General features: G+C 34.0%; 1 protein-coding gene across 2 annotated transcripts in view; it reads right to left on the reverse strand.

Moving 5' to 3' along the window:
• Positions 1–1,832: 1,832 nt before the first annotated feature.
• Positions 1,833–25,562, reverse strand: part of ANKRD50 (ankyrin repeat domain 50) — a 44,672-nt gene continuing 20,942 nt past the window's right edge. The window contains exons 2-4 of one of the 2 annotated variants that reach the window (XM_033215201.1): positions 14,662–14,891; positions 4,968–8,518; positions 1,833–3,495 (exon numbers count right to left, since the gene is read on the reverse strand). In XM_033215201.1, the coding sequence (XP_033071092.1) occupies positions 4,971–8,518; positions 14,662–14,866 (3,753 nt within the window). In that variant the 5' untranslated portion in view covers positions 14,867–14,891 and the 3' untranslated portion in view covers positions 1,833–3,495; positions 4,968–4,970. The remainder of the gene's footprint in view (positions 3,496–4,967; positions 8,519–14,661; positions 14,892–25,562) is intronic. The other variant, XM_033215199.1, reaches the window with a different exon arrangement.

The raw sequence follows: 25,562 nt of genomic DNA on the forward strand, positions 1-25,562 counted from the left end.
AAGAGGTCATGAAGAAGTGACTCAAGTTTACTGAGTGAAGAAACACACAAATTTTATTTAGAAAATGAATGAGCATATTTGCAACAAACTCCCAAAATATCCACCATAAGATGGCCATAATATTCTGATGATCAAGGAGCACACATGTACAAAATTTATTGGATTACTGCAATTCTCAGAGGCACAAAACCTGACATGGTGTGATGTAGTATATAATCAGTCGTAGGGGGCGGGGGGAAAGAACATTAAGTCCTTAAAAAGGCTTAGGAAGACAAACACTAGATCTTTTTGTTTTTCTACCTTCCTTTGGACAGTGTTATATTTCCCTTTCTTCTTTGCAAAATGTTTCCAAATTCATTTGCTCAGGATGTATTTAAGATAATAACTTAAAACAACAGTTGTTTATACTCTATGCATATCATGCATGTTCTACTGGTTCAAGGACAAAATTAAAACAAGATTTTCTCTGTAAAGCAAATATATTTATTATGCACTTTCATATACATAGGGATTTTTTGAGTAATATCATACAAGGGATAAAATAAAACTTTTACAATGTGAAATTCAATGTACACTTTAGGCTATTTACATACCCCAAACCAAGGAAAAATAAAAAGAAAGCATTTGTTTGCAACTACATTTGCTGAGAAGTGTAAATGGAGGACATTAAGCAAAACAAATATTTGCATAGCCAAACAATATTGAAAAAAGTATTTACTTCTGTTTTTTAAGTATCAAACTATTTTTTGGTGAGAATTCCACTGAGGGTGAGGGTGAAGACAAAGAACAAAAAATATTCACTGTACTTCGCAGTACACACTGATTTCAGGTCATTTTTCCTTCTAAAACCTTTCTTAGAAACATTCAGATTTTTATTTCATTACTGTATTTTTATCACTTTCCTTATTATAAACGCATGGTATTTAGGGAACAGACACAGACGGAATGTTATAAAAATGTTATAAGCACATGCCATCATAGTTGTGTAGTGGCAACAGCTGATTTATAAAATTTAAAGATTTTAATTTCAAAAATATCTATTAAGGAGTTTTATATTTGGAGGACAATTTTTACTTTTTAATAGAGCAGAAGCCATTTTCATTTATAGTATTAAATCCCCCACAGAAACAAATAAGCAAAGCAGGGCATCTCCAGCACCCATCCTATCATCCTTATCCTAACTCAGTCATTTATGTTCTATTCTAAAACATAATTTATATAAAAAACATCCCGAGGAATACTTACTTTTGAAAATCGTATTTTTCCAATAGGTTCTCTTCCTACCAACTGCTTCAAGTGTATATAGTATGGATATGAAAACATTTAGCTCTTTGAAAAACATAAATCCCTTATGCAATGTCTTATCTTTGCCCTTTGGACACAAGGTGCAATTTTGTAAAAACAATAAAATTAAATAAATACAATTTCAATAATTCAAAGTTAATAGAAAAACTGGCAGCTTTCAGGGTTCTCTTTCTAAAGAAAAATACATGTAATAGAAATTAGAGCTTCATCCTCTATAGTAATGTAAATGTACTGTATTTATGAGTAAAGTTGGTTCTAATAATAGTATGTGTTCATATTTATTAATAGACTCATTAACACTTTTAAGGCTACTTTGCAAGAGTCCTATTAAGTGTATTTAATAAATGTCCCATAGGGACAAGAATTCAATACTTGAAACATTCACATTTGAGTTATTAATATTGCCATGTCACCTTAATATCAATTGAACTTATCAACTTATCTCGTAGTCCTCACTATGACTCACAGATGACAGACAAAATGAGTTTTGCTGACTTTAAAAAATAAAAGCGAGAAAAGCCTTACAATAAGATTCAAGTGAAACATTTATCATAATTACACATTTCTATTTCCACGAACAATGTATCACATGTGTCCTTCATATATGAAGATGACATTACTGACCTTTGTTACTAGGACATATTCTAAAGATTTTGTTCTAGAAGTAGCAATGGTTTTGTGCTGAATTTCCAAATTCTCTTTCCTCATTCCTCCTTATCAACAGTACATGAAAAGAACAGAATTTCTGGGCTCTATAAGATTAACAGGCCCATTCTAAGATCAAATTCACAACCTTGGCTTCTGAACTGTTATGACAACTTTTCCAGACATATAAACGACCCATCTAACCTATAGCTCCACTGATTTAAGAGTAAGGAGACTAAGGCTGTGGGTCACATGCTCATTTGAACCTATTTTACCTTCCTTGTCATGAATTTCTCTCTTAACCCTGGCATCCAGCCCTCCTACATGCAAATGTACAAAGAAGAAAACAGGAAAGAGTATGAGGATAGAAAAGTGCAAATCCATCACTATTAAGTCACAATAAAAAGTACACGTGCTATGATTGACAGGTGAGCGGTGTCATCTGTGAAGGACAGCACATTTTATATTCATCAAGAATAATCATTCATCCAACCAAACCATTAAAATTAATCCAGTTGATTTTGAGTGGGGCTATTTTGGTCATGCAGCAATTTACAAAATAGAAACAGCTGAGAGAGAAGCCAGCAAAATTAATTTTTTAGCCAGGAGGAAGAGGTCAGTTTAGTCAATGAATTATTCAGGGATCAAAAATCTACCCTTAGATAGTCAGGTGCATTTCTCTCTGCACACACATGAGACTGAGGCATGGCTTTGTCCCTGAGAATTTTCATGCCTCAGGAATGACAGTCTGTCTTCTTAGAGGTGGAATGACAAAGTGAATGGAAGGTGAAATTGTATCCCAGTGGATGAAATAGGACTTTGTTCTGCCTACAGACTGGTTGGTTGTTTGTTCTGACATGTTTAGCCAGAGATGAGAAGAATTCTACTGGGAAAATCCAGATTTAAACTACTTAAAGCAGCTCCCTAAACTACTACAAAATATTTTTTTAATCTGCCAAGAAATCATTTTTTCATTTCAATGTGATATTTATATAGAAACTGATTTTTATCCAATGCTGAAGGTGTAGTGAACATAGAACAGTTGCAAGATTTGTTTTATTGAGTAACATTTTTAAAGATACAAGAAACAGGCCATACACTACAATACAATGTGACTAAAACAGTATGTTTAAGTTTCTTTTGCCACAAAAAGAAAAAAAAAAAAATAAATACAAGGAACACTGTCTTTTCATATATATTTGATCATGGCACATGCACATTTTTTAATCAAATCTTAACTTAAAATACTCAATTTTTCTTTTCAGCTTTTATCAGGGAACTGCAGTATGTATCTGCATTTTTAAAAAGTGCTTATTCCTGTGTAGTGAATACAAAGCACACAAAATGAAATTTTTTAAGTACAGAGGGTTACACTGAGAAGGCAGCCTTACTATTTAGGCACATTACAGTAATTAAGGTAACTGTACTGCAGAGATCACATTCTTCATTTTTTTTTTTTTTTCAGCAAATCAACAGGCATATGTTTTCATCCAGTAGCTGAAGAACCACTCCATCACAATGTCTTCTGTTTCACAGAATAGGAAACTAATGCAAAAGTAAAAAAAAAAAAAATATTAATTTCTACATTGTATTATAGAGCTACATACCATTTTAAAATTTTATATAATACATTTACCTCTACTTATCTTTATCTATATATTTACCATGCAAAGCACACAGTGGACTTAACTATTATTTAACTTATAAGGCACTTTTTAAATTCCACAAAATGTTTACCTTAATTCTGGTGTTTCATTTTTAATATGTATTTATACTTTGCCTTTAAAACAGATATCATGAAAGTTGAAACGATGTACCATCAGAACTAATTATTTTAAAAATAAATTGCATTTGGGGACTGAATTAACTACTTTATTCAAATTATTTTTGAATGACATTTGACTCATCATCCCTAGATTCACACTGAAGGCTGTTTATTATTAGAAGATATGGGGAATTTATCTTTAATAGTATTTTACCTATCATATCGCTAAAATATATTTACAAAGACAGAAGCAGCAAAAAGGAAAGACTACAATTTCGTTAGAGGAAGAAAAATCATTAAGCAAAGTGGGATAAATATAGCTGCAGTGTAACCTAGGAAAGATCCCTAATAAAATCTTCAGATTTATCTCCATCATAGGAAATGTGCTTCTGAAAAAGCATCTAAAGTATAAAACTTTCATATCTATTTTTCAACTAACGTCCCCTGTATTATTAACGAAGCATCCTTTGTCACGGGGAGGAGAAATAAATATTTTTATTTAATAAATATGACTATTTTATCTAGGTATAAAGTGCCTTAAATACCAATATTGCAAAAACATCCATTTACCATTCTTCACATCTATGCTTTCTGTGTGAAAACATTACTTGGAAGATTCTCAAGAGATCATAAAAAATACCTTCTACTAAGGTTTTTACTTCTTTCTGGGTGAAAAGGAATGAAATTAATATTTACTATCTACTAAGTGCTACAGACACTGTTGTACTTAAACCAAAAAGATGAGTTTGAAACAGCCCCTCCCTCTGCCACCATCAAAATTGTTTCAAAAGGAGGAAATAACTGAATAGGAAAGAATTCTTAATCTGGGATCCATAAGTAGTATATTCATTCATTCATTAGTTTGTTCACTTATTCAACAAATTTTTACTGGGAAACTACCATAGGTCCAAGTACTATTCCAAGTACATGAAATACGGTAGTGAACAGATAAAAATCCCTAACCTCACACATGTTGTATTTTTAGTACAGAGGAGAAAAATAAATATAATGAACAAAACATCTCAAGTATTTTAAATAGTAAGTGCTTTGGATAACATAATGCAGGAAACGGGGAAAGGACTGCTAGAGGCAGGAGAATTCTGATGTAAAGGAGTGATGAGGAAGGTCTGGCCCAGATGACATCCGAGTAGAGATTAACTGAGGGAATTGGCCTTGTGATCAGGGAAAAGAGCATTCCAAATAGAGGGAACTATACTTTTGTTTTTTACTCTTTATGTTGACAAAATATTACCTTCTATAATGGTGTTTCCTTTTTATAGTTGAAGCTAGGGTCAGAACCTTCAATCTGAAGCTTCAGAGCTTGTTTAAGGCTTAATTCTGTCTCTGAGGAAGGGTATCCCTCCAACACTTCCTGATGCCCTCTATCTTGCATTGTTCGTGGGACTGAAACCCTACCAAGAAAAACCTGGTTGCTCTGAAGATGGTAATTTGGATTTGTCATTATTCCATTTCTCTTCTTCTGTTCCCCACTTTGTTGGTGAATAAGAAACTGCTGTTGAGATCGACCAATTTCCTGCTGAGCTGACGGTATCGTAATTTTGCACTGAGATTCTGTTGGCATTTGTTTAGGTGGTGCAGCAGTCCCGGATTTGGCTATAGGTCCTCTTTTATCAAACTGAGTCATTTCATATTCTAAAACCTTTGGCTGTGAAGAATTACTTTGTTTCGCTTTTTTTCCAGCTGATCCAGACTTGGCAGAATTTTCTGATTTCCCCCCTTTATTTGCTTTAGTTGACTTCAAACTGGGCTTTACTTGACTCCACTCAAATTCACTACTCGGTGAATTATGACTCTGTCCTAAGGACTGTGTTGTGGAAGATGGGGAAACAATTGACTGTCGACTTCTACTGCGTGGCAATGAATGCTGCTGAATTTGTTCTGTAAATGACAAGTTATGAAAGCTATCAATTGGCACTGTTTGAGCTGTTGCTGTAGATGAAGTAGTTCTCAAAGATGAATTTTTTGAGCTTTTTAGGGAATTATTTGACAGTGATGACTTCTGCCGGTCAACTGTAGAATCTGGAGATTCTGAAGGAGAACTAAATGCATGAGCTGGCCCATTAGGTAAACCACGTAACGAAGGCTGCATATCCCCTCCACCAGTACTACCAGAGCTATTTGATTTAATTGTTAATGACTGCATTTTTGAAGACACTGACTGTAGAGGTTTTTGTTCCATTGTGTGAACAGGTGATGGGGAACAGCCATTCAAACTAGATGCACCGTATTTTTCTAATAATTTAATTATCTGAGAATGTCCATTTTTGGCTGCAACACGCATAGCAGTACGTCCAAATTGATCAGCATGGTTTGGATCAGCACCATGCTCTAATAAGACCTGCACAACATCAATGTGCCCTTCCTGGGCTGCAATACAGAGTGCAGTTGCACCTTGGTTACATGTATGGTCAACTATAGCACCATGCTCAATTAGTAGCTGAACCACTTTTACATGGCCCTGCCAGGCTGCAGACTGCAAAGCAGAGCGCTTTTCATTGTCTGCAGCATTGACATCAGCATGGTATGCTATCAGAACCTGCACCATTTCCATATGGCCTTGCCAACAAGAGACATGAAGTGCTGTCCTTCCTTCAGCATCACTTGCTTCTACATTTGCACCATTTTCTAAAAAATATTCGGCCATTGTAAGTTGATTTTCTAAGGCCAAGATATAAAGTGTGGGCCTGCCATCAGCATCTTTGCAGTTAACATCAGCTCCATGGCTAAAAAGCAATTCAACAATGTCCCTGTGCCCTTCTAACGCAGCAACTCGCAGTGCGTTTCTTCCATCATAACCTCTTTGATCAATGTTAGATTTGTTTTCCAATAATATTTGAACACAATCATAATGACCCTCTTGTGAAGCTAATATGAAAGGGATTCGTCCATCATTGTCAATCTCATTTGTTCTAGCACCTTGTTCAATAAGTGCTTCACATATTAGTCTGTGCCCTTCGAAAGCTGCCATGTGCAAAGGTGTCCATCCAGCATCATCTCTGTGATTTTCATCTAACCCTCTATCCAGTAGAGTACGTACCACCTCAACGTTTCCTTGTGCTGAAGCTATACTGAGGACTGTCCTACCTTCACTATCAATACTATCCACAGCTGCACCCCAAAACAAAAGTGTATTTACAACTGATGCATGACCCATAGAAGCTGCTGCTAAGAGGGGTGTACGACCATTGTTATCTGTGTGATCTACATCTGCTCCCCCTTCTAGAAGTAAGTCAACCACATCAACATGTCCTTCATAGGCAGCTACCAGCAGTGGAGTCATGCCATCTTTATCACAATGATCTACTTCAGCACCTCGATCGATTAAAAGGCTAACAACTGATGCATGTCCTTTACTTGCAGGCACACAAAGTGCAGCTACAGAGAGTGCAGTCCTGCCATCAACGTCCTCATGATTTACTTCTGCTCCATGGTCCAGGAGGTGTTCCACAATCTCCCTATGTCCCATGTATGCTGCTGCTATCAAAGCGGTTCTACCTTCATTATCAGCTTTGTTCACTTCAGCACCATGTTGTAGCAAATTCAGAACAATATCCTCATGTCCTCCCCATGCTGCTGCTCTCAAAGCTGTTCGGCTATCAGCATCTGCACAATCCACTTTTACGCCAGCATAAAGTAGTGCAGAAACTACCTCAGTATGGCCACCCCAAGCAGCAGATCTTAATGCTGTCCAACCATCTTGATCAGTATGATTAATATTTGCTCCACACCCAATCAAACAATTAACCACCTTAGTATGTCCTTGTCTAGCAGCTAGGGTGAGTGGTGTATGTCCATGAGCATCTTCTATCTCTAAATTTGCTCCCCTAGAGACAAGTAAATTGACTACATCAAGACTGCCACTATATGCGGCATTAGCCAATAATGTTCTCCCATTTGAATCACACTGATTTACTGAAGCTCCATTATCTAATAATGTCCGAATGGAATCCTCTCTTTCTAAGGCTTGTCGAACTATGCATGATGTGCGATCGTCTTCACTGTTGACATGAGCCCCAGCTTTAACCAACAGCTGTAGTACTTCTTGTTCCTTGGGTATTAAAGTAGAAAGGGAATCTCTAACAGGTGTACCGTTCCATATCATCCACAGAGCTAACTCCGCTGTCTCTAATTGTAAGTTTGAGTTAATTAAGTGCAAGGCAAATTCTTGTGCTTCCAATGGTGTTAAATTCTTGGCTTGACAGGTATAACTCATGGCCAACATTCTGTGTCCTTCTGCTGCATTACATAAATACTTCTGAGTACAGTGTTTCACATCCAGAAGCCACTCTGCAAAACTATAGTGAAACAGTATTTTTGTATTTCCTAGTCCATCAACAAGAAGTTTGGAGAGGACATCTAACTTGCGTTGAAAATCTTCCAAAGTTAACGACATGTTTTTGGTCCATACTGCATGATATAATTCCGTTATGGTCAAAGGTCGGCAGGCTGCAAGAATCACATTCAAAATAGGCTGAACCTTTGCAAATTGTTTTCTTACAAAAAGTCTTTGGCATAGCCAGAGATATAAGCCGTTTAGAGTTCCTGGGATGTCACGAATTTCTCTTAACATAATAAAATTTTCTACAACTCCATCTAAAACTCGTTCTAGGTAAAGAAAGCATCCGCTGCTTTTAATGTGCAGTTGATTTAACATCTCTGCAGTTTCTTTTGTGAGGTGTTGTCGCAAAGCTTCTTCTTGATCTAAACGATGAAGAATGTACTGCTGAACATCCTTGACAATATATGCCTTCCGAAGGTCATCTAAACTTATTTTTCGAAAACCTAAAGAAGAGATAAAAAAGTAGATGTCATCAGTTGAAAAGGATTAAAGAAGTTACCATATCTTCAAAGATAATTTCTTCAACATATAATAAACAAACAAATCAATTAATAAATTAATACTAATAAGCAGATCAATTAATACCTATTCGTATGTAAATCAGTTTTCTTTTCTTTCTGTAAAAGCACACTGATGGCAGAAAAATTTCATTTTCCTACCTACAAATCAAACTACTTATTCCTTTAGTAGCTTGGTGCCTCTCTCAACTCCATTGTAATAGATACTAATTAAGAAGCAGACAGTCTTACATAACCATAAAAGTATCCAGTTAACATTATCTGAACTCCCAAGTGATTAGGAAAAAAAGTTGCAGGAGATATAACAAGTAAGGTTTCTTTTTACGAAATCTTTTCCATATAAATAATTCATATTAATTTATATTAATAATTTATATTAATCAAGTGTATAATTTATACACTTGAATGTACACTAGCCTTAATTATGTAACTGAATATTTACATCCAATTAGGATATTCAGTTATTGCATTTAAACTACATTACTGTACATTTTATCAAATTAAAATAACTAAATCTCAGACCATCAATAAATAGCTTGAACCAATTAAGATCCAACTTTTTGGCCAAATTATGGTAAAAAAACTTCAGCACTGTAAAATAAATAAAAAAATTTAAATCAACCTAAAAGTATGCTAGCTATAGCTATTTTAAACTCATTTTAAATTCTTTAAAGGAAGCCATAATTTCACTGTCTAAAGGGAGATGACATCATGATGTACAGATATGAATTTATTAGATAATTGTGTGTTCATCTTACAGAACAAAAAACTGCCGAATGAATGAACTTACCAAGTCTCTAACATGACCAGATTTGCATTTTGAAGGAATATTCTAACATCTAAAGAAGAACTGGAGCAAGTCAAGACTAAAGGAAAAACCTTTTTAAAAGAGGCGGTGATAAACTCCAGATGAAAATCACTATGAGCCTGAACACCCATGGTGGTGGCAGCAGTTGTAGCAGCAGCAGCAAAAATAACATGATGGACTTGGGAATTTTTAATCAGAGCTAGATTATATAGTGTTTGGTGAATGTGGAGAATTAAAGAGAGAAGGAGGAGTTGAAGCTGACATTAACTTGTGGTTCTGCCAACAGGAGTGAAAAAGAGACCACTGAAGGACAAATAATAGGTCTGGAGAAAAAGCTGATGAATTCAATTTTGTAATACTAAGCTTTAAGTATGTAGATAAAATGGACAGTTACTGAAAAAAACAACCTACCAAGAATGAAATATGAATAACAAAGTTGTCCTAATACAGTCCTTTGTATATACATTAATATAGCCCTAAATCTATATAAAAATAGAATCTAATTTTACATATATGTGTATACACACACAATTATTAAATCCTTAACAGAAATAATTTCAAAAGATAAATTTCAATTATGAAAAAGTCACTCTTCACCAAAGGAGGGTTTAAAACATACCTAGAAATTTACAGCAATCTACATTTACCAATGATGTGAGATGATTTGCCTCCAAATCTTTTTCTGTGTGTTCATTTGTTTTTGGCTTTATCAATTCACTTAAAAATTTAAGTTAGATAAGGGAAATACCTAGTACATTGCTAATAAAATAAGTTACTTAAGAAATAATACTATCTTACATTATATAGTGTTTTAAAGTTTCTAAAGTTATGTAATACTTTACATTATTTTAATGTAATACTTTATATTACATTACTTATTTACATGAAAGATCATATAAAACATTATGAATAAATATCTAAAATTTAAACCTAATTAACTAAGATGTAGTGATTGGAACTTGAGATTATTAAGATGGAAACTCTACAGTAACAGGAATGGTTCTACAGAAAAGAATAAAAGAGAGCAACCTTTGTTGAGAGTCAACTATTTCTAACGCAGCACTTTAAGTACTCATTATATAAACTTCCTTGTCTGTTAAGCCTGTGAGATAAATATTTCTATTTTAAAAAAATGAGAAACCTAAAGCTCAGAAAGGCTAAATAAATTGCTCACAGTAACGCAGCTAGAAAGTGATCAATCAGAATTTTGATTGTTTTGTTTGACTTCAAGTTTGCTCTTTTCATTAAGATAGGAACAAGAATAGAAAGCTGTGAAAGAAAACTCAAGTGTTTGATAGGGGAATAGAGGAGGGAGTAGGCACATAGGATTAATTCTATAAGAAAGTATAGAATTTCATAAAGAAAACTTACAAAGAATTTATAATTTAGAGAATAAATCTCCCCCTAATCTAAATACTTAATAATATGGAATTTAGACAGAAGAAATTATTATGTTCATTATCAATAATAGTTATCTGTTCATTAAAACAGAATTAAGAATATCTATTAATCAACAACTTAAATGTCTTGAGTTAAGGTACTGAAAATAATTACTTTTTAAAATTACAACTTCTGACTAATACACATGTAATCCTCCTATTATGAACACACACAATATATTGCTATCAAAGCACTTTTAAACATAAGACAGGGTTGAAAAATAATCAAACCTTCTAGGGGAATAAAAAACATGACTTACTGAAATGATGGACCACCTACCTCCCTATTGCTTTTCTATTCTTACTTGAATAGAAGTATTTTTCTATTCTATTCTTACTTGAACTTTTCTATTCTTACTTGAAACATTTCTATTATTTTCTATTCTTGCTTCAATTATTTGTCAGGGTATGGCATTACGTAGTACTGGTGAAAACATAGTAAAAAAGAAGACCTGTGCCAATATTTATAAATTGATGCTTACTGAAATTACTTATTATCATGAAGAACCCGTGAGGATGAGCAATATGAAAATAAAACCTAAAAATATAACAATAAATTTAAGCAAATGCCAGCATATTAATATACAAATAACATATGTAGGCATTAAATAGTCATTAAAAAGACAATATGGTGACACTGAAAGGTTTGTCAATGTTAAATTTAAAAAGCAGAAAATCAAATTGATATATAGCATGATCTCAACTAGGAAGGGAAACACATACAGAATTTAACACAACATGTTAAGAGTGTTTAATTATTATTTTACCTCTGGTGTAATATTTGTGTATGTTGTCATTTAAAATATGTTCTAAATGGAGTCTGTATTACTTTTATAATCAGATAAAATAAATACATAAATAATCTTTAAAAAATCTTGGAAGGTTAATTTCTTGTGCACAAAATGTTTTGAAATAGGCTGCTATTTCTTTAAGTCCCGTAACAAGGCCTAACAACTATCAGCCTATGATAATATCCTAGTTGTAGTCAAAATTCTGCTTAGTGCCAAAGTGATTTTCATTAGATTAATCTGAAGCCATTAATGAAAATGCTAATGATCAGTATGGTGAATACATCAGAAATGTTATAAAAACTCTCTTTCCAAAGGCTTAATCCTCAGATATGAGTAGGTGAAGCCAATTTAGACACAGTAAAGATCTTAATGTTATTGGCTATGATGATAATTTCAAAAGCATACAACTTGAAACTCATACATTTCAACTTAAAGCATAAGCAAAAAGCAGAAAGATATGTGTAGGACACATAGAAGGAAAACTGGAAAATCTAAGGAGAAACTTGAATAAATGCACAGATATGCTATGTTTATGAGTATAAAGAAAGCATATTTTAAACAGCAAATTATTTCTTATTTAAATTGCAATTTTATCAAAATCTTAATTTTTTTGGCTTATATCACTGACAGTTATAATTTAAAATATGATATTATAACCTAGAGGAATGCAGGTAAAAATACATAATTTAAAATAATAATATTGATGGCAAAGAGGGCTGGGAAGTAATTGCACAAGAAAATTACAAAAATTAAGCCAATATTTTATTTGCAAAATAATGCTCACAGATAGTTTAGAAGAGTAGATGAATAGTTTAGAAATACAGTAACAGCACACAGACATATCTATACGTACACACACCCAAATTAAAGGTATGATGAAAAAAATCACCAAGTAATTGTAAAGGAAGTCAATAAATTGCTGAGAAAATTTATGATTTTACAAATTATTTAAGTTAGAGCTTTATTTCATATCTTTTAGTAAAAAAAAATTCTATATGGGCAAAATCATTAAAGGTAAAGTAAGAATATGGAATAGTAAAGGACAATACATTAGTTTACATATAATATACTTCAAAATAATCATTACAATTTTAAAAAGCTGAAGAAAACAGATGCAAAGAATTGAAAAAATATCAAATAAAAGTCCTGAAAATCAGTAAGAAAATAACTTTGACTTCCCAATAAAAACATAAAGGTCAGAGAGCAGAATTTCATGGAAAAAAGGCAAATTGATGAAACAGGCATAAGGGAGAAAGGGTTCAACAGTAAACAAGAAGTACAAATAAAAATGATGTCACATTAACAAATTTAAAAAAGACATAATTCAATACTGGTGCATGTAAAAAGAAACCACCCAACACTTTCAGGTAGGAATATAATGATATATATCCTTTTGGAAGGCAATTTAACAATATGTATTAATACCTTTAGCAATATCCTTATATTTTTACCTCAAAATTCCACATCTACCATGAACAGACAGGTGGTCATGTTTATATACAGCCCAACATTTTAAATAATTAAGATCTCAAAAAGAAAAAAAAGAAAATTAACTGGAGTTCAAAATATACAGCTCTATAATCCAACAATTACAAGTCTATGTTTATAACATAAACTTTCAGTACATGTGCATAACAATACATGAACAAGTATGTTCATGAAGCATTTTTGTAACAGCAAAAAACTGAAAATGATGTAAATGTCCATGAAAAGGATAATCGAAAAATAATAGAAGGTTTATTGATGGGAAGGAGTACTATCTACCAATTAAAACCAATGAAACTGATTTATAATGAATATGGCTCAAAAATAATCTTTGCTAAAAAAAAAGAGAAATAAGAATAATAGCAACAATATATTTCTGAAGCACTTACTATGTATTAGGCATTGTCCTAAGTGCTTCATATGTAATTTGTCATTTAACCTTACAAAAATCCTATAAGAAAAGTAATATTATAATCCTCATTTCATAGATAACAAAACAGAGGCACAGAGAATATAAATTGTGTAAAGTCACATGGCTAGTGAGTGGTAAAAGCTAAGGTGGTGTATGCAGTGTTTCATTTATGTAAACTATAAACATACATAATATAAAATATGAGCTGAAAGCATATAAAATAAGTTAATAATACTGGTTTTCGCTAATGAGGAAAAGAAAAGAATGGTGCCACAGGCCAAAAGGGGCTTCTACTTTACCTACGCCTGACATACTAAGTGCTATATAAGTGTTAGCTATTGTCATTTAAATTACTAAACTTTTACCAACTACATTTTTATCAATAACAACAAAAAAGAATGTCATATGTGAAAACCAAAAGTGCTGCCATTAGTAGCAAGGGAATTGAAGAGGGACAATCTGAAAGAAGAAATAAAGCAGCTTACAGAAAATTATTTTAACAAACTAGTAAGATTTCAACATACTGTAAAATGTATAGAACTACTCAAAAGTTATATGACCACTTAACCATTAACTTAATTAATGTCTCTCCAATTACACTATATATCCTGTGATAGGTCCTTGTTTTACACTCCTTTTTTTCCCACAAGACAAAGAGGAGTGTGTTACATAATCTAATAGGAGTAACCACAACTTTATTATGGTAGTAAATAAAGAAAAGTTAAAAAAAAGTAAGAGAAAAGAAAAAAAAAAAAAAAAGAAACTCTGATATTGTACTTTTATATATTATATAGACTGTAATCTGAAACATCAGAAAAAGGTTTAAACTGATCATGATACAACAGCATAATAAATGCAGCCCCAAGATGTACAGCAGCAAATAATGAATGGCATGAGATACTCCTAACCTTTACTAAAGAACTTAGGAAAAGAATCTTGAAAAAAAGGTAATGTTTAAATGATCTTAAAAACATGCTAAGGCTTTTTTATATAAATTTCAAAAGGCACAGTTGAGAATAGCTGATAGAAGGAGCAAATGCAACATGCAGATCTTCAACTGTATACCTTTCCCTCTAAGAAACTAGTGCATTAATGAAAAGCATTTGAGAATGGCAGTACGTAATTATGCTTACCAGTAAACATTTTAGTAACAGCCTTACTCTGCTTTCGGGCAGAACAGAGAAGCAATAGCCATGGTGGAAAGAACTCATGGTGACCAGCTAAAAGTTCTGCAACAGTCCCAGATAAGCTGGTAGACGTTTGTTCACCTTCAGTAATGTTACACCCTTCATCAACAGAATCAACAAGCAGGTATAGGCTTTGCTGGGGAGGCTTCATTCCCAGTAGAGGGAGTAGAACACACCTGTAAAACACATACACATGAGCATTTTGAATGTTAAGTGGCTATAAGATTTATTATTCAACCATTAGAGTATTAATTATAAATTCTTTAAGAATAAAATAAAGTATTAGAAAAAAATTATACAAGTTTCAATTCCTTACTTTAAGTACAATACTGGTCCCAAACAGTTTGTATTTCCAATTACAGCATTTTGAACAATAAAGAATGTGTGTGTGTGCACGTGTGTGTAATTCAGCATAATTAACAAAGGCATTCAGAACTGAAGAAAACTATATTTCAAAATTTCCTTTCTGATTCTTTTGAGTCAGTGATAAAAAGTGTGATTTCCTTATGACAAAGCTAAAATGTGTTGCAGAGTGGAAAACAAAACAAACTCTAGGGATCATCGTAATAAAAAAAAATATCAAGAGTTCTGTAGAATTTAGAAGTATTTTATCATCATTTTTCTCACAAAATTACTGCAGTTTATACAAGGTCGTCTTTCACAAATTTTATTTTAAAAGACTACAAAGATGAACTATATTCTAGATCCTATTTGATGCATTTTCAAATTGCAAAGTAAATAACAAAGTATTATGCTTTACTCCATTAATTAATGCATTTCCTATGCAGGTAACTTATATTGCAGTTGAATATAACTTTTTCATAAATACAACAATGCTCATTCATTTTCAACAAATATTTACTTGATGTGTGCTGTGGGGTCAACAAGGTGCTGAGCAGATACAACAGTGAAGAGGAAATAATCCATCCAGTTATGCACACCAGAAACTTACAAATAATGTTTTCTAAAACTGTTTTCTTAGTCTTTCAATGTAATAGCCACCAATATCTAATTTATCATCATGCAAGAATGAATATTTCTTTTAAAAAAAATCTCAAATATCCAGTTTCATCATTACTGTAGGCCAAACTACCTCAATTCTTCATCTCTTTTACCTGGGCTACCCTAACAATCTACATGCCTCCAACAGCTCCCCTCTTGTGAGTTTCTACTGCAGCCAGGGTCACTTCAAATGTTATTCCAGCCAGACTAGCCTTCTTTCAATGACTTCATGAGACACGATTACACATGGGCCTTTTCATTTGCAGTTTCCTCTGCCTGGCATGCATTTCCTGTCTCTCTTCATATAGTTTATCTTCAATTTTGAGAGTAACCTTCTCGAGGTCAAATCCCTATTACATGCATTCATAATGTCAAATACAGTTCTTTTCCACTCCACTATCAAATTTTCAATTTTATATTTAATTATTTAATCTCTTTTTTTAAATTTCTCTTTAGCTGTAAGCATCAAGAGAAGAGAGACTAAATTGGTTTTGCTCATCAGTGTAGCCCCAGAACCCTAGCATAGTGCCCACAGTAGAACCTACAGACTTGACATTGTTGCAAGCTAGAATGGAAAATCAATGAACTGCAATGCAGTGGTCTCAGTGCTATGAGAAAAAGTAGTAAAACTGCTAACAAGATAAGAAGAAATGACTAACTGAAGTGCATTAGGTAGGGAAGGAAGAGAATATCAAAATAATATTCATATATTAGGTGCTCAAGATGAACTAAGTTATGAGGAACCAATCACATTGATACAGGAGGGTAGAGGGAAGGTGGGGTAATCCTGGCAAGGAACGTGCTGAGTTTGGGAAAACCTACACTATTGTATCTTACACATATATTTTGTCCATTATGAGCACAAAGATGGCTGATGAAAAATCAGTAACCTAGTCATATAGTACTATACATATAAAACACAATATACTAGAATAACGTACATAATAAGTACCACTTCAGATATAGCACACAGGAAGCCATCTTAAGTTACTTTTGATAGGGAAAGTGTGGAGGAGAGGTCGGGGAAATTGGGAATTGAGGTTGGTAAGGTAATGAGCCAGGAGTTGTTTAGTCAGGAGAAACAGCTGGAGGACACAGGAAAGAAAATCTAGTTGAGGCAACAGCACATGCAAAGGCTTAAAGAAGAGAAAAACCAGTGAAGTATGGAAGAAAGAATTATGAGAATCATGAAAATGAGTAAATGCTGGATATTATAATAAATTGTGGGCTTTGCTCTAAGGGTATTAAGGAGCCACTGAAATATTTTAAGCAGAAAATTGATAACTCTGGTATATGTGAAGGAAAATCTGATGTAGGTAAGTCCAGAAGGAAAGAGTGACATATGAGGCCAATGCTTAGAACTTAGAAAAAAAAAAAATCTCCATCCAGAACTACCACTATCACCAAGGCCATCGCTGCCAACTTAAATTCAGTGTTCTATATGCTTTAAGTACTTCACACATCCATTAACTCATCTGATTCTTACATTAATTATTTGTATTTATTTATTTTATTTTATTTTATTTTTTTTGAAACGGAGTCTAGCTCTGCCCCCAGGCTGGAGCGCAGTGGCGCGAACTCGACTCCCTGCAAGCTCCGCCTCCCGGGTTCACGCCATTCTCCTGCCTCAGCCTCCCGACTAGCTGGGACTACAGGCGCCCGCCGCTATGCCCGGCTAACTTTTTTGTATTTTTAGTAAAGATGGGGTTTCACTGTGTTAGCCAGGATGGTCTCCATCTCCTGACCTCGTGATCCGCCCACCTCGGCCTCCCAAAGTGCTGGGATTACAGGTATGAGCTACCGCACCCGGTCTCTCACATTAATTATTTAAGGTAAGTACTATTATAATACTCATTTCCAGGAGAGGTAATCAAGCCACAAGAAGATCAGTCACTTGTTACTTCATAAGTGATAAGAAAGGGATTCAAGTCCAAGGTCTGGTTTCAAAACCTACACAAAGGGGACCATCCATCCTGGTTTGCCTGGGACATTCCCAGTTTCAAGCACTGTCTCAGGACCCAGCCCCGCCTCTTCCCAGTCTTCTCCCCTAGTCCTGGGCACATCATAGTGGGGGTCACCCTAGTCTCCACTCTTACCCACTATGGTCCGCTGACTAGCCATAACCAAAGGTGAGAAAGTAAATTATACATTAGTAGCAGTGGGGATAGCAAAAAGTAGACAGATTTGAAAGAAATTTGGTGAGTAATATTAGTAGGATTTAGTGATTATCTCCTTTCTTTTGCCTATTCCAGGATATCTGCTCTTCTTTACCTAGTTTCTTATAGTGGAAATTGAAGTCATTTTTCATACTTTCTTTCTCCTCTAATATAATCCTTTAATGCTGTTAATTTCCCTCTAAGCATTTTCAGTATCATCCACTTAAAAATAATTTCCCTTTGATTTCTTCTTTAAAACATCCATTATTTAGAAGTAAGCTATATAGCTTTCAAATAATTGAGAATGTCCCAGTTATTTTTATCTGTATTATCACAGTTTAATACAATTGTATCAGATAACATGTTTCATATAACTTCCATAGCTTCAAATTTATTGTGACTTATTTTATGGCCCACAGTATATCTATCCTAGCAAATGCTGTGTATGCACTTAAAAAGAATGTATATACTGTTGCTGCTGGGCAGACTGTTCTGCAATTGACAATTAGGTTCATTTGGTAACAGTATTGTCCAAGTGTCCTATGTACTTATTGAGTTTTGGTTTATTTACTCTATCAATTGTTACAAAGAGAGTGTTAAAATATTTGAATATAAGTGTCTACTTCTTAAAATAGTGTTAGTTTTGCATCCTATATTTTGAATTTCTGTTATAAGATGTACAAATTTTATGATTGTTATATCCTCTTAAGAAACAGGCCCCTGTATCATTAGGAAATGATTCTCTTTATACCTGGTAATATTCTTTGCTCCAAAATCTACTTTGATATTAACGTAGGCACACACCACCTTTCTTTTTTTTTTTTTTTGAGACGGAATCTCGCTCTGTCGCCCAGGCTGGAGTGCAGTGGCCGGATCTCAGCTCACTGCAAGCTCCGCCTCCCGGGTTTACACCATTCTCCTGCCTCAGCCTCCTAAGTAGCTGGGACTAGAGGCGCCCGCCACCTCGCCCGGCTAGTTTTTTGTATTTTTAGTAGAGACGGGGTTTCACCATGTTAGCCAGGATGGTCTCGAACTCCTGACCTCGTGATCCACCCGTCTCGGCCTCCCAAAGTGCTGAGATTACAGGCTTGAGCCACCGTGCCCGGCCCACCTTTCTTTTAATTAGGGTTAGCATGGTATATACTTTTCTGTTCTTTTATATTTAAGCTATTTGCCTCTATATGTGAAGTGTAATTGTTATAGGCAACATATAATTAAATCTTGTATTTTTACTCAAATTCTATCATTTAATTAAGATATTTATCATTTACACTTAATGTAGTTGCTGATAGAGTACAGTTTAAATTTATCATGTTTTTGTCCACATTATTTTGTAATGTACATGCATGTCAGTAGGATATATTACTAGGAATAGAATTGTCAGATTAAGAGGCAATGTAAATATCATGTATACTTTGATAGATATTGCCAAAGTGATGCTCCCCTTATAAATTTTATATATATATACACACACACACATATATATACACACACATGTAATGTATATATATACTCATATATGTGTGTACATATTTATCACATATATACAGGTAATATATATATTTATACACACATAGGCAACAGCTATGTAACACTAGGTATTTTCCTAGCCCCTCCATAATAGTGATCAATGTTATTTACTTTTTCTACAGCTAGGTGAAAAATGGCATCCTCATTATAGTGAAAAAAACTATATTATATATATACTAATATTATATACTATATATTATAATATATAATGGTTGTACATATTTTGGGGGCACATGTGATATTTTGATACCTACATGCAATGTGTAATGATCAAATCAGGGAATTGTGGTACCTATTACCTCAAACATTTATATTTTCTGTGTATTAAGAACATTACAATTCTTCTTTTCTAGCTATTTTGAAATGCAATAAATTATTAACTTTCTCTATTGTATTATTGAATATTAGAACATATCCCTTCTATTTATGTACCCCTTTATGTTTTTAATTTATAATTCCTTAGCATAAGGGCAATCATATTCACATGTGCCTAGGAATCACATTTCTTTTTCTTTAAATTGTGTTTTCATACACTTTACCCATTTCCTCAAAGACTACTAATTTTTCTCTTATTGGCACTCTTTAAGTGTTAAGAAATTGAGAGAGTGCCACTCCACTCCAGCCTGGGTGACAGAGTGAGATTCCGCCTCAAAAAAAAAAAAAAGAAAAAAAGAAATTGTTTGTTGTATGTAATACAATTTTTTTCCACCACTTGTCATTTTTCTTTTGACTTTTTGAAAGGTTTTTTTTGGACATGTACAATTTCTTTTTTCTTTTTTTTTTTACTTTTATATAGATAACACATCAGTCTTTACTGTTTTCCATTTATAGCTTCTAAGTTTTATGTCACATTTCTGAGGGGATTCCCCAGTTCAGTGCTAATAAGAAAAGATTTTTGCTATGTTCCATCTCATTCTGTTGTTTCACCAACTCTTTTCCAAGCAGTTAACATCTCTGCTTCATGCAACTGTTTAACTCACGCAATCACTCATTGTTTTCATTTAAGGCAATATATTTGGTCACAGATTCCTTTTGTTCGATGGAAACATTTTTTATGGTGTTTCTTGTGCTCTGTTTTTCACATTCCTTCCCCATTTGTTGTTGAGATGTATTTTATGTATCCTGTGATAGCTCTTTTTGAGTAAATTCTTTCTGGATCAGCAATTACAAGTGGAGTGTATACAGTGTCCAGCCTGGCAAGAAGTCTCCTTACGCATCAGAGTTATAGGTATAAACAATTTATTTGAGCTTGGACTTCTCCCCAGTCAATTAAGATCAAAAGCTGTAGGGATGTACACAACCCGTCGAGTTTACTACACCCAATACCTTTTACTACACCAAATACTACACTCAATACCTTCCTCCTGCACATACATGGCTCATCTGTGTGACTCATTCTGCCCTGCCCTCTTCATTCTTTCTATATGCTTACCTGGGTCCAGGAAACTTCTAGCATTAAGTCTATAACTTATCTCGCTGGAATCAAATGAGAGCTTTTGTCCTCTTGATATTCATCAGAATATGCACTTATTTCAACGAATAATGGTCTGCCAGCTTTGCATCTCAATTTGATATTCACTTTCACATCATATTGAGGTTTGGGATTATAGGTCTCTCATAGTTTCAAAACACATAGAGCTTTTCATTCACTTTCTTGCCTTGAAGCTATTTCCCAGTACTATTTAAAATGGTCTTCGTCATGTTAAAAGCAGATAGGATTCATTCCTAAATCCTCTTTTTTGTTTTAGCACATTGTCTTCCTTTGTTTTAACACCAAGCTTTTTTTTTTCTTTTTCTTTTGCCATTCAGCACCTATTTCTAACACTGAGATTTTTTCTGTCAAGAAAGCTTCCTCCCCTAGGCAGTATTTCTTATTTCAGCACAAGTTTCACTCCTGAAATAAGCCTTCTCTGACCACCATATCTAAAGCAGCCCTCATCACCATCACTGTTCCTGTAACTGTTTCTTTGTAGCATTTATCACATTCTTAGATTAACTGGTTGGGTTACTTCTCTGTACTGCTTTTGTTATAAGGCTGAGAGTGAAGCTCCTGCACACCTCCACATCTCCTTGCCCTATTATGTAGGCTCCAGGAGGGCAGGAACTATGCCTATCTTGTGCACTGTTAAGTTTCCCAGCACTCAAAACCACTCTTAGCACATGATAAACACTCAATAAATTTGCTTCATGAATGAATGATACTTGATGGAAAAAGTTTTGTTACTTTAAAACAAAGGATTAAAAATTTAATAAACTCAGAATTCCCATATTAAGCTCCCTTTCAATTATTTCAAAAACACCTATTTGGGGATATCTATACCAAGTGATACACAGATTTACATTTTTCTATTAGGTAACATTTTATCATTTGTAAAACGAAAATCCCACCAAAGTATGTATACACAAAACAAATAATTTAGACAGTCTAAAACAGACTTTTCTGTATTTGTGAATAATTACATACATGTATATTATTATTATTCCAAAAGAGATAACATAATGACAGTTGGTTATCACAATCATACAAAGATAACACCGTATTTAAAAGCAACAGTATGATACAGGGTTTGACTTTGCATGTGTATCTTAACTAAATGTTCTACATTTCTTACCTTCATTAATATTTAGCCAATATTTATTACATTCTTAATTTTTTGTTAATTCAATTTAAAATCCTTGAGTTAGTTTTTCCCCCATTTTCAATTGTCTTAAAAATGAGGAATGCCAAGATCATCCTTCTGTAGCTAGCCTTTAATTGATTACTTAATTTTTTAAAAAAAATGACAGATAAAATTATATGTATTTACCATGTATAACATGATGTTTTGAAGTAGATATACGTTGAGGAAGGCCTAATTCTAACTAATTAACATATATAGTACTTCACAGTTATAGTTTTTGCAGTGACACTCTTGATTTCCTCGCAGAGAGGCTGCCGAAATTCTGAAATGAAAGACATCCATTGTTCTTTTCCTTTGATACAATGAGTTTACTTACTGCCTTTTTCTTAGGAGATTAATGACCTTTTAAAGCTACTATAAATAAATTATAAGGAATATACTATTAGATAGATAGATGAACAGATTGAGCATGTAAAAAGTGTCTTCAGAGTTAAAACTGTTTCTGTGAAACATCAGGTTTCAGCTCACTTTCTTCCTCACTTGTTCAGAAATAGAGTAATAGGAAGAGTGTCCCTCCTAGCCTTTTAACAAAACACCTCAGACAAGCTGGAAGGAAAAAAATTGTGAATTACAGACAGAATGTGGAGCCCCTGGGGCCACTGATAAACAGCATTCACACTCTCTAGGGCTTTAAAAAATACAGCAATCACCCTGGCTGGGAAAAGTATGGAATAAAGCCCCGCCCCCAGTCTAGGCTCTTCTCCCATATGACCCCTATGGAAAAGCCTTAAGGAGGAGTGGGTGGGGAAGAATGGAATAAGCATTACTTGTCCTTGAGGAACAAGTGAAATCCACTGCAGTCTACAGCAAGGGGATGGGCAGAATCAGAAGACCTCACCCCAGATCAAGGGGTATAACATAATCTTTATCAGAAAAACAGAATATGTCCCCATTCTCTGCCCTCACTGCTGAGAGAGTTGCAGAAGAGAAGAATTTGAGAGCTGAAGGTAGAGTAGATATTGAAAAAATCCACCCGGAAAATCAGCCCCTGCCCTAAATACAACATATTATTAGAAGATTTGAGGTCAGAGGTACACTGAGGGTACCCACAGCAACAACAAATATCAAATTTTGTGACTCCTGACTAGCTTAACTCACCTCTCCTCCACATTAAAGCCTCCTGCAGAAAACAAAAAGTAGGCCCATTTCCAGGTAAAGACTATTTACAACTATTTTCCAGTTGTTTGACATACAGTATGTGGCTTCAAAAATTAATTATAAAATACTAAAATAAAGGAAACACTTCTGAAAGAGAAAAACAAAATTGAAGGACTCACCCTACCCAATTTTAAGATTTACTATTAAAGCTAGTGCAATCAAGGCAGTCTGTTAAGTATTTGTTAAAGACAAATATATAAAAATTCTGGAAACAGCAGCATAAATATAGGAACATGATTTTTCACAAAGTTGAAGAGGTAATTCAATTGAGAAAGGCAGGCTTCTTTGTTGTTGTTGTTGTTGTTGTTGTTGTTGTTTTTTTGCTGAACAATGACAAGCTGGATGCCCAAATGCAAAAAAGACGAACTTCAATACATATATCTCACCCTGTCACACAAAAATTTACTCAACACAGATCATAAACTTAAGTGTAAAACATAAAACAATAAAACTTTCAGGAGAAAATCTTTGTAATATTGAGTTAGGTAAAGAGTTTTTAGACACTTCACCAAAAGCGGGATCCATCAAGGAAAAAAAAAATTTAAAACTTGACTTTATCAAAATTAGCTACAGCTGTTAGACATTGTTAAGATTATGAACAGAAAAGCTGAAGACTGGCAGAAAATATTTGTAAAGCAAATTTCTGACTAAGGCTCATATTCAGAATACATAAATAACTCTCAAAACACTAAGAAAACAAAAATTGTTTTTAAATGGGCAGAAGATTAAAATAGATAATTTAGAGAGGAAGACAGAGGGGTGTCAGATAAACACAAAAACATGCTCAGCATCATCAGTCAGAGAATTTCAAATTAAAACCACAGTGTGATACCATTAGACACCTATTAGAATTGTGCAAATAAGTAAAACCCTGGACAACATCAAGTGCTGGTGGAGAACAATGACATAGCCATTTCCAATGGTACAACCATTTTGGAAAAGTCTGGCAGGTTTCAAAAAAAGTTAAAGATACACCTACTGCATGACCCAGCAATCCCACTTCTAAGTATTTACCAAAATGAACTGAAAATATATGGCCACACGAAAATCTGTACATAAATGACATAAATGTTTACAGGAGCTTTATTTATAATCCCCCAATTAGAAACAGCATACAGGATCTTCTACTGGCGAAGGGATAAACTAACTGTGGCATATCCATACAACAGAGTATCACTCAGTCATAAGAGAAAAAACAAAAAAGAAAAAAAAAAAAAAAAAACTAGGGTTGATTCACACAACAGCATGGGTGAATCCTAAATGAATTTTCTAAGTTGAAGAACCCAGTTCCAAAAGGCTGCACATACTATTGCATTTATATGACACATGGAAAAAGTAAAACTATTATAGGAATAAAATTTACATCAGTGTTTGCCATAGGTTAGAGTGGGGGAAGGAGTTTACTAGAAAGGACAGCAAGTAAGAATTGCTGGGGTGATGGAACTGCTCTGTATCACAACTAGGTGGATCCATGACTCCACGCATCTATCAAAATTATAAAACTGTACTCTACAAACAGTAAATTTTACTGTATGAAAACTGAAAATAACGCAAAATTATTACTTGTTAACGTTTCACTGAAACGCAAAAGACACAGCTTGGTACTACCAGGGAGTCAGGATATTCAGAACTCAGGAGACTGTGTCCTTCATATGTGTAATATGGAGCAAGTCATTGTTAACGAGTTGTCCTCTTTCCAGTTGGTACTCTGAGGTTCTTCTGAACAGACCAATGCTCTTAGATCAGATCATTAACACTGAAGTCAGTGAAGCCCATCTAGACCTACCAGGATGCTGAATCAAACTATAGGATTCTGTTTTCCAGGATCTGATCAACAACTGGCGCCTTATCAATTTCTCTAACCTCATCAGCCCTGCGCTTGGTTCTTTAAACAGATCCTCCCTTTGGCCTTAGAACCTTCATACATGCTGGTCCCTTACCTATTATAATTTCCACTCCTCCTCACTTCAAGGTTTTTATTATTCTTTAGAGATCAGCTCAAATATCACTCATTCAGAAAGGTCTTTCCTGACATTTCTCACCCGAAAACCCAAACTAGGTAAAGGTATCTATGTATACACTCCTACAACATCCATGAAAGCCCTTATAACAAGTGTAATTAATCAAGTAACTAAGGAATTGGCGATTTAGCATCCACTTTCAAAAACTTTGGGAGAGAAGGAACCACCTACATATTATTCACCACTGCATTTCCAGCAGCTAGCACAGAACTTCACACAAAGTGGATGATTTATAAATATTTATGGAATGAATGAATGAATGGGTTTATTTCATTACTGATATACAGAACAGTGCTTAT

This window comes from Trachypithecus francoisi, unplaced genomic scaffold, assembly GCF_009764315.1.
Source record: "Trachypithecus francoisi isolate TF-2019V2 unplaced genomic scaffold, Tfra_2.0 Lachesis_group1, whole genome shotgun sequence".
NCBI lineage: Eukaryota > Metazoa > Chordata > Mammalia > Primates > Cercopithecidae > Trachypithecus > Trachypithecus francoisi.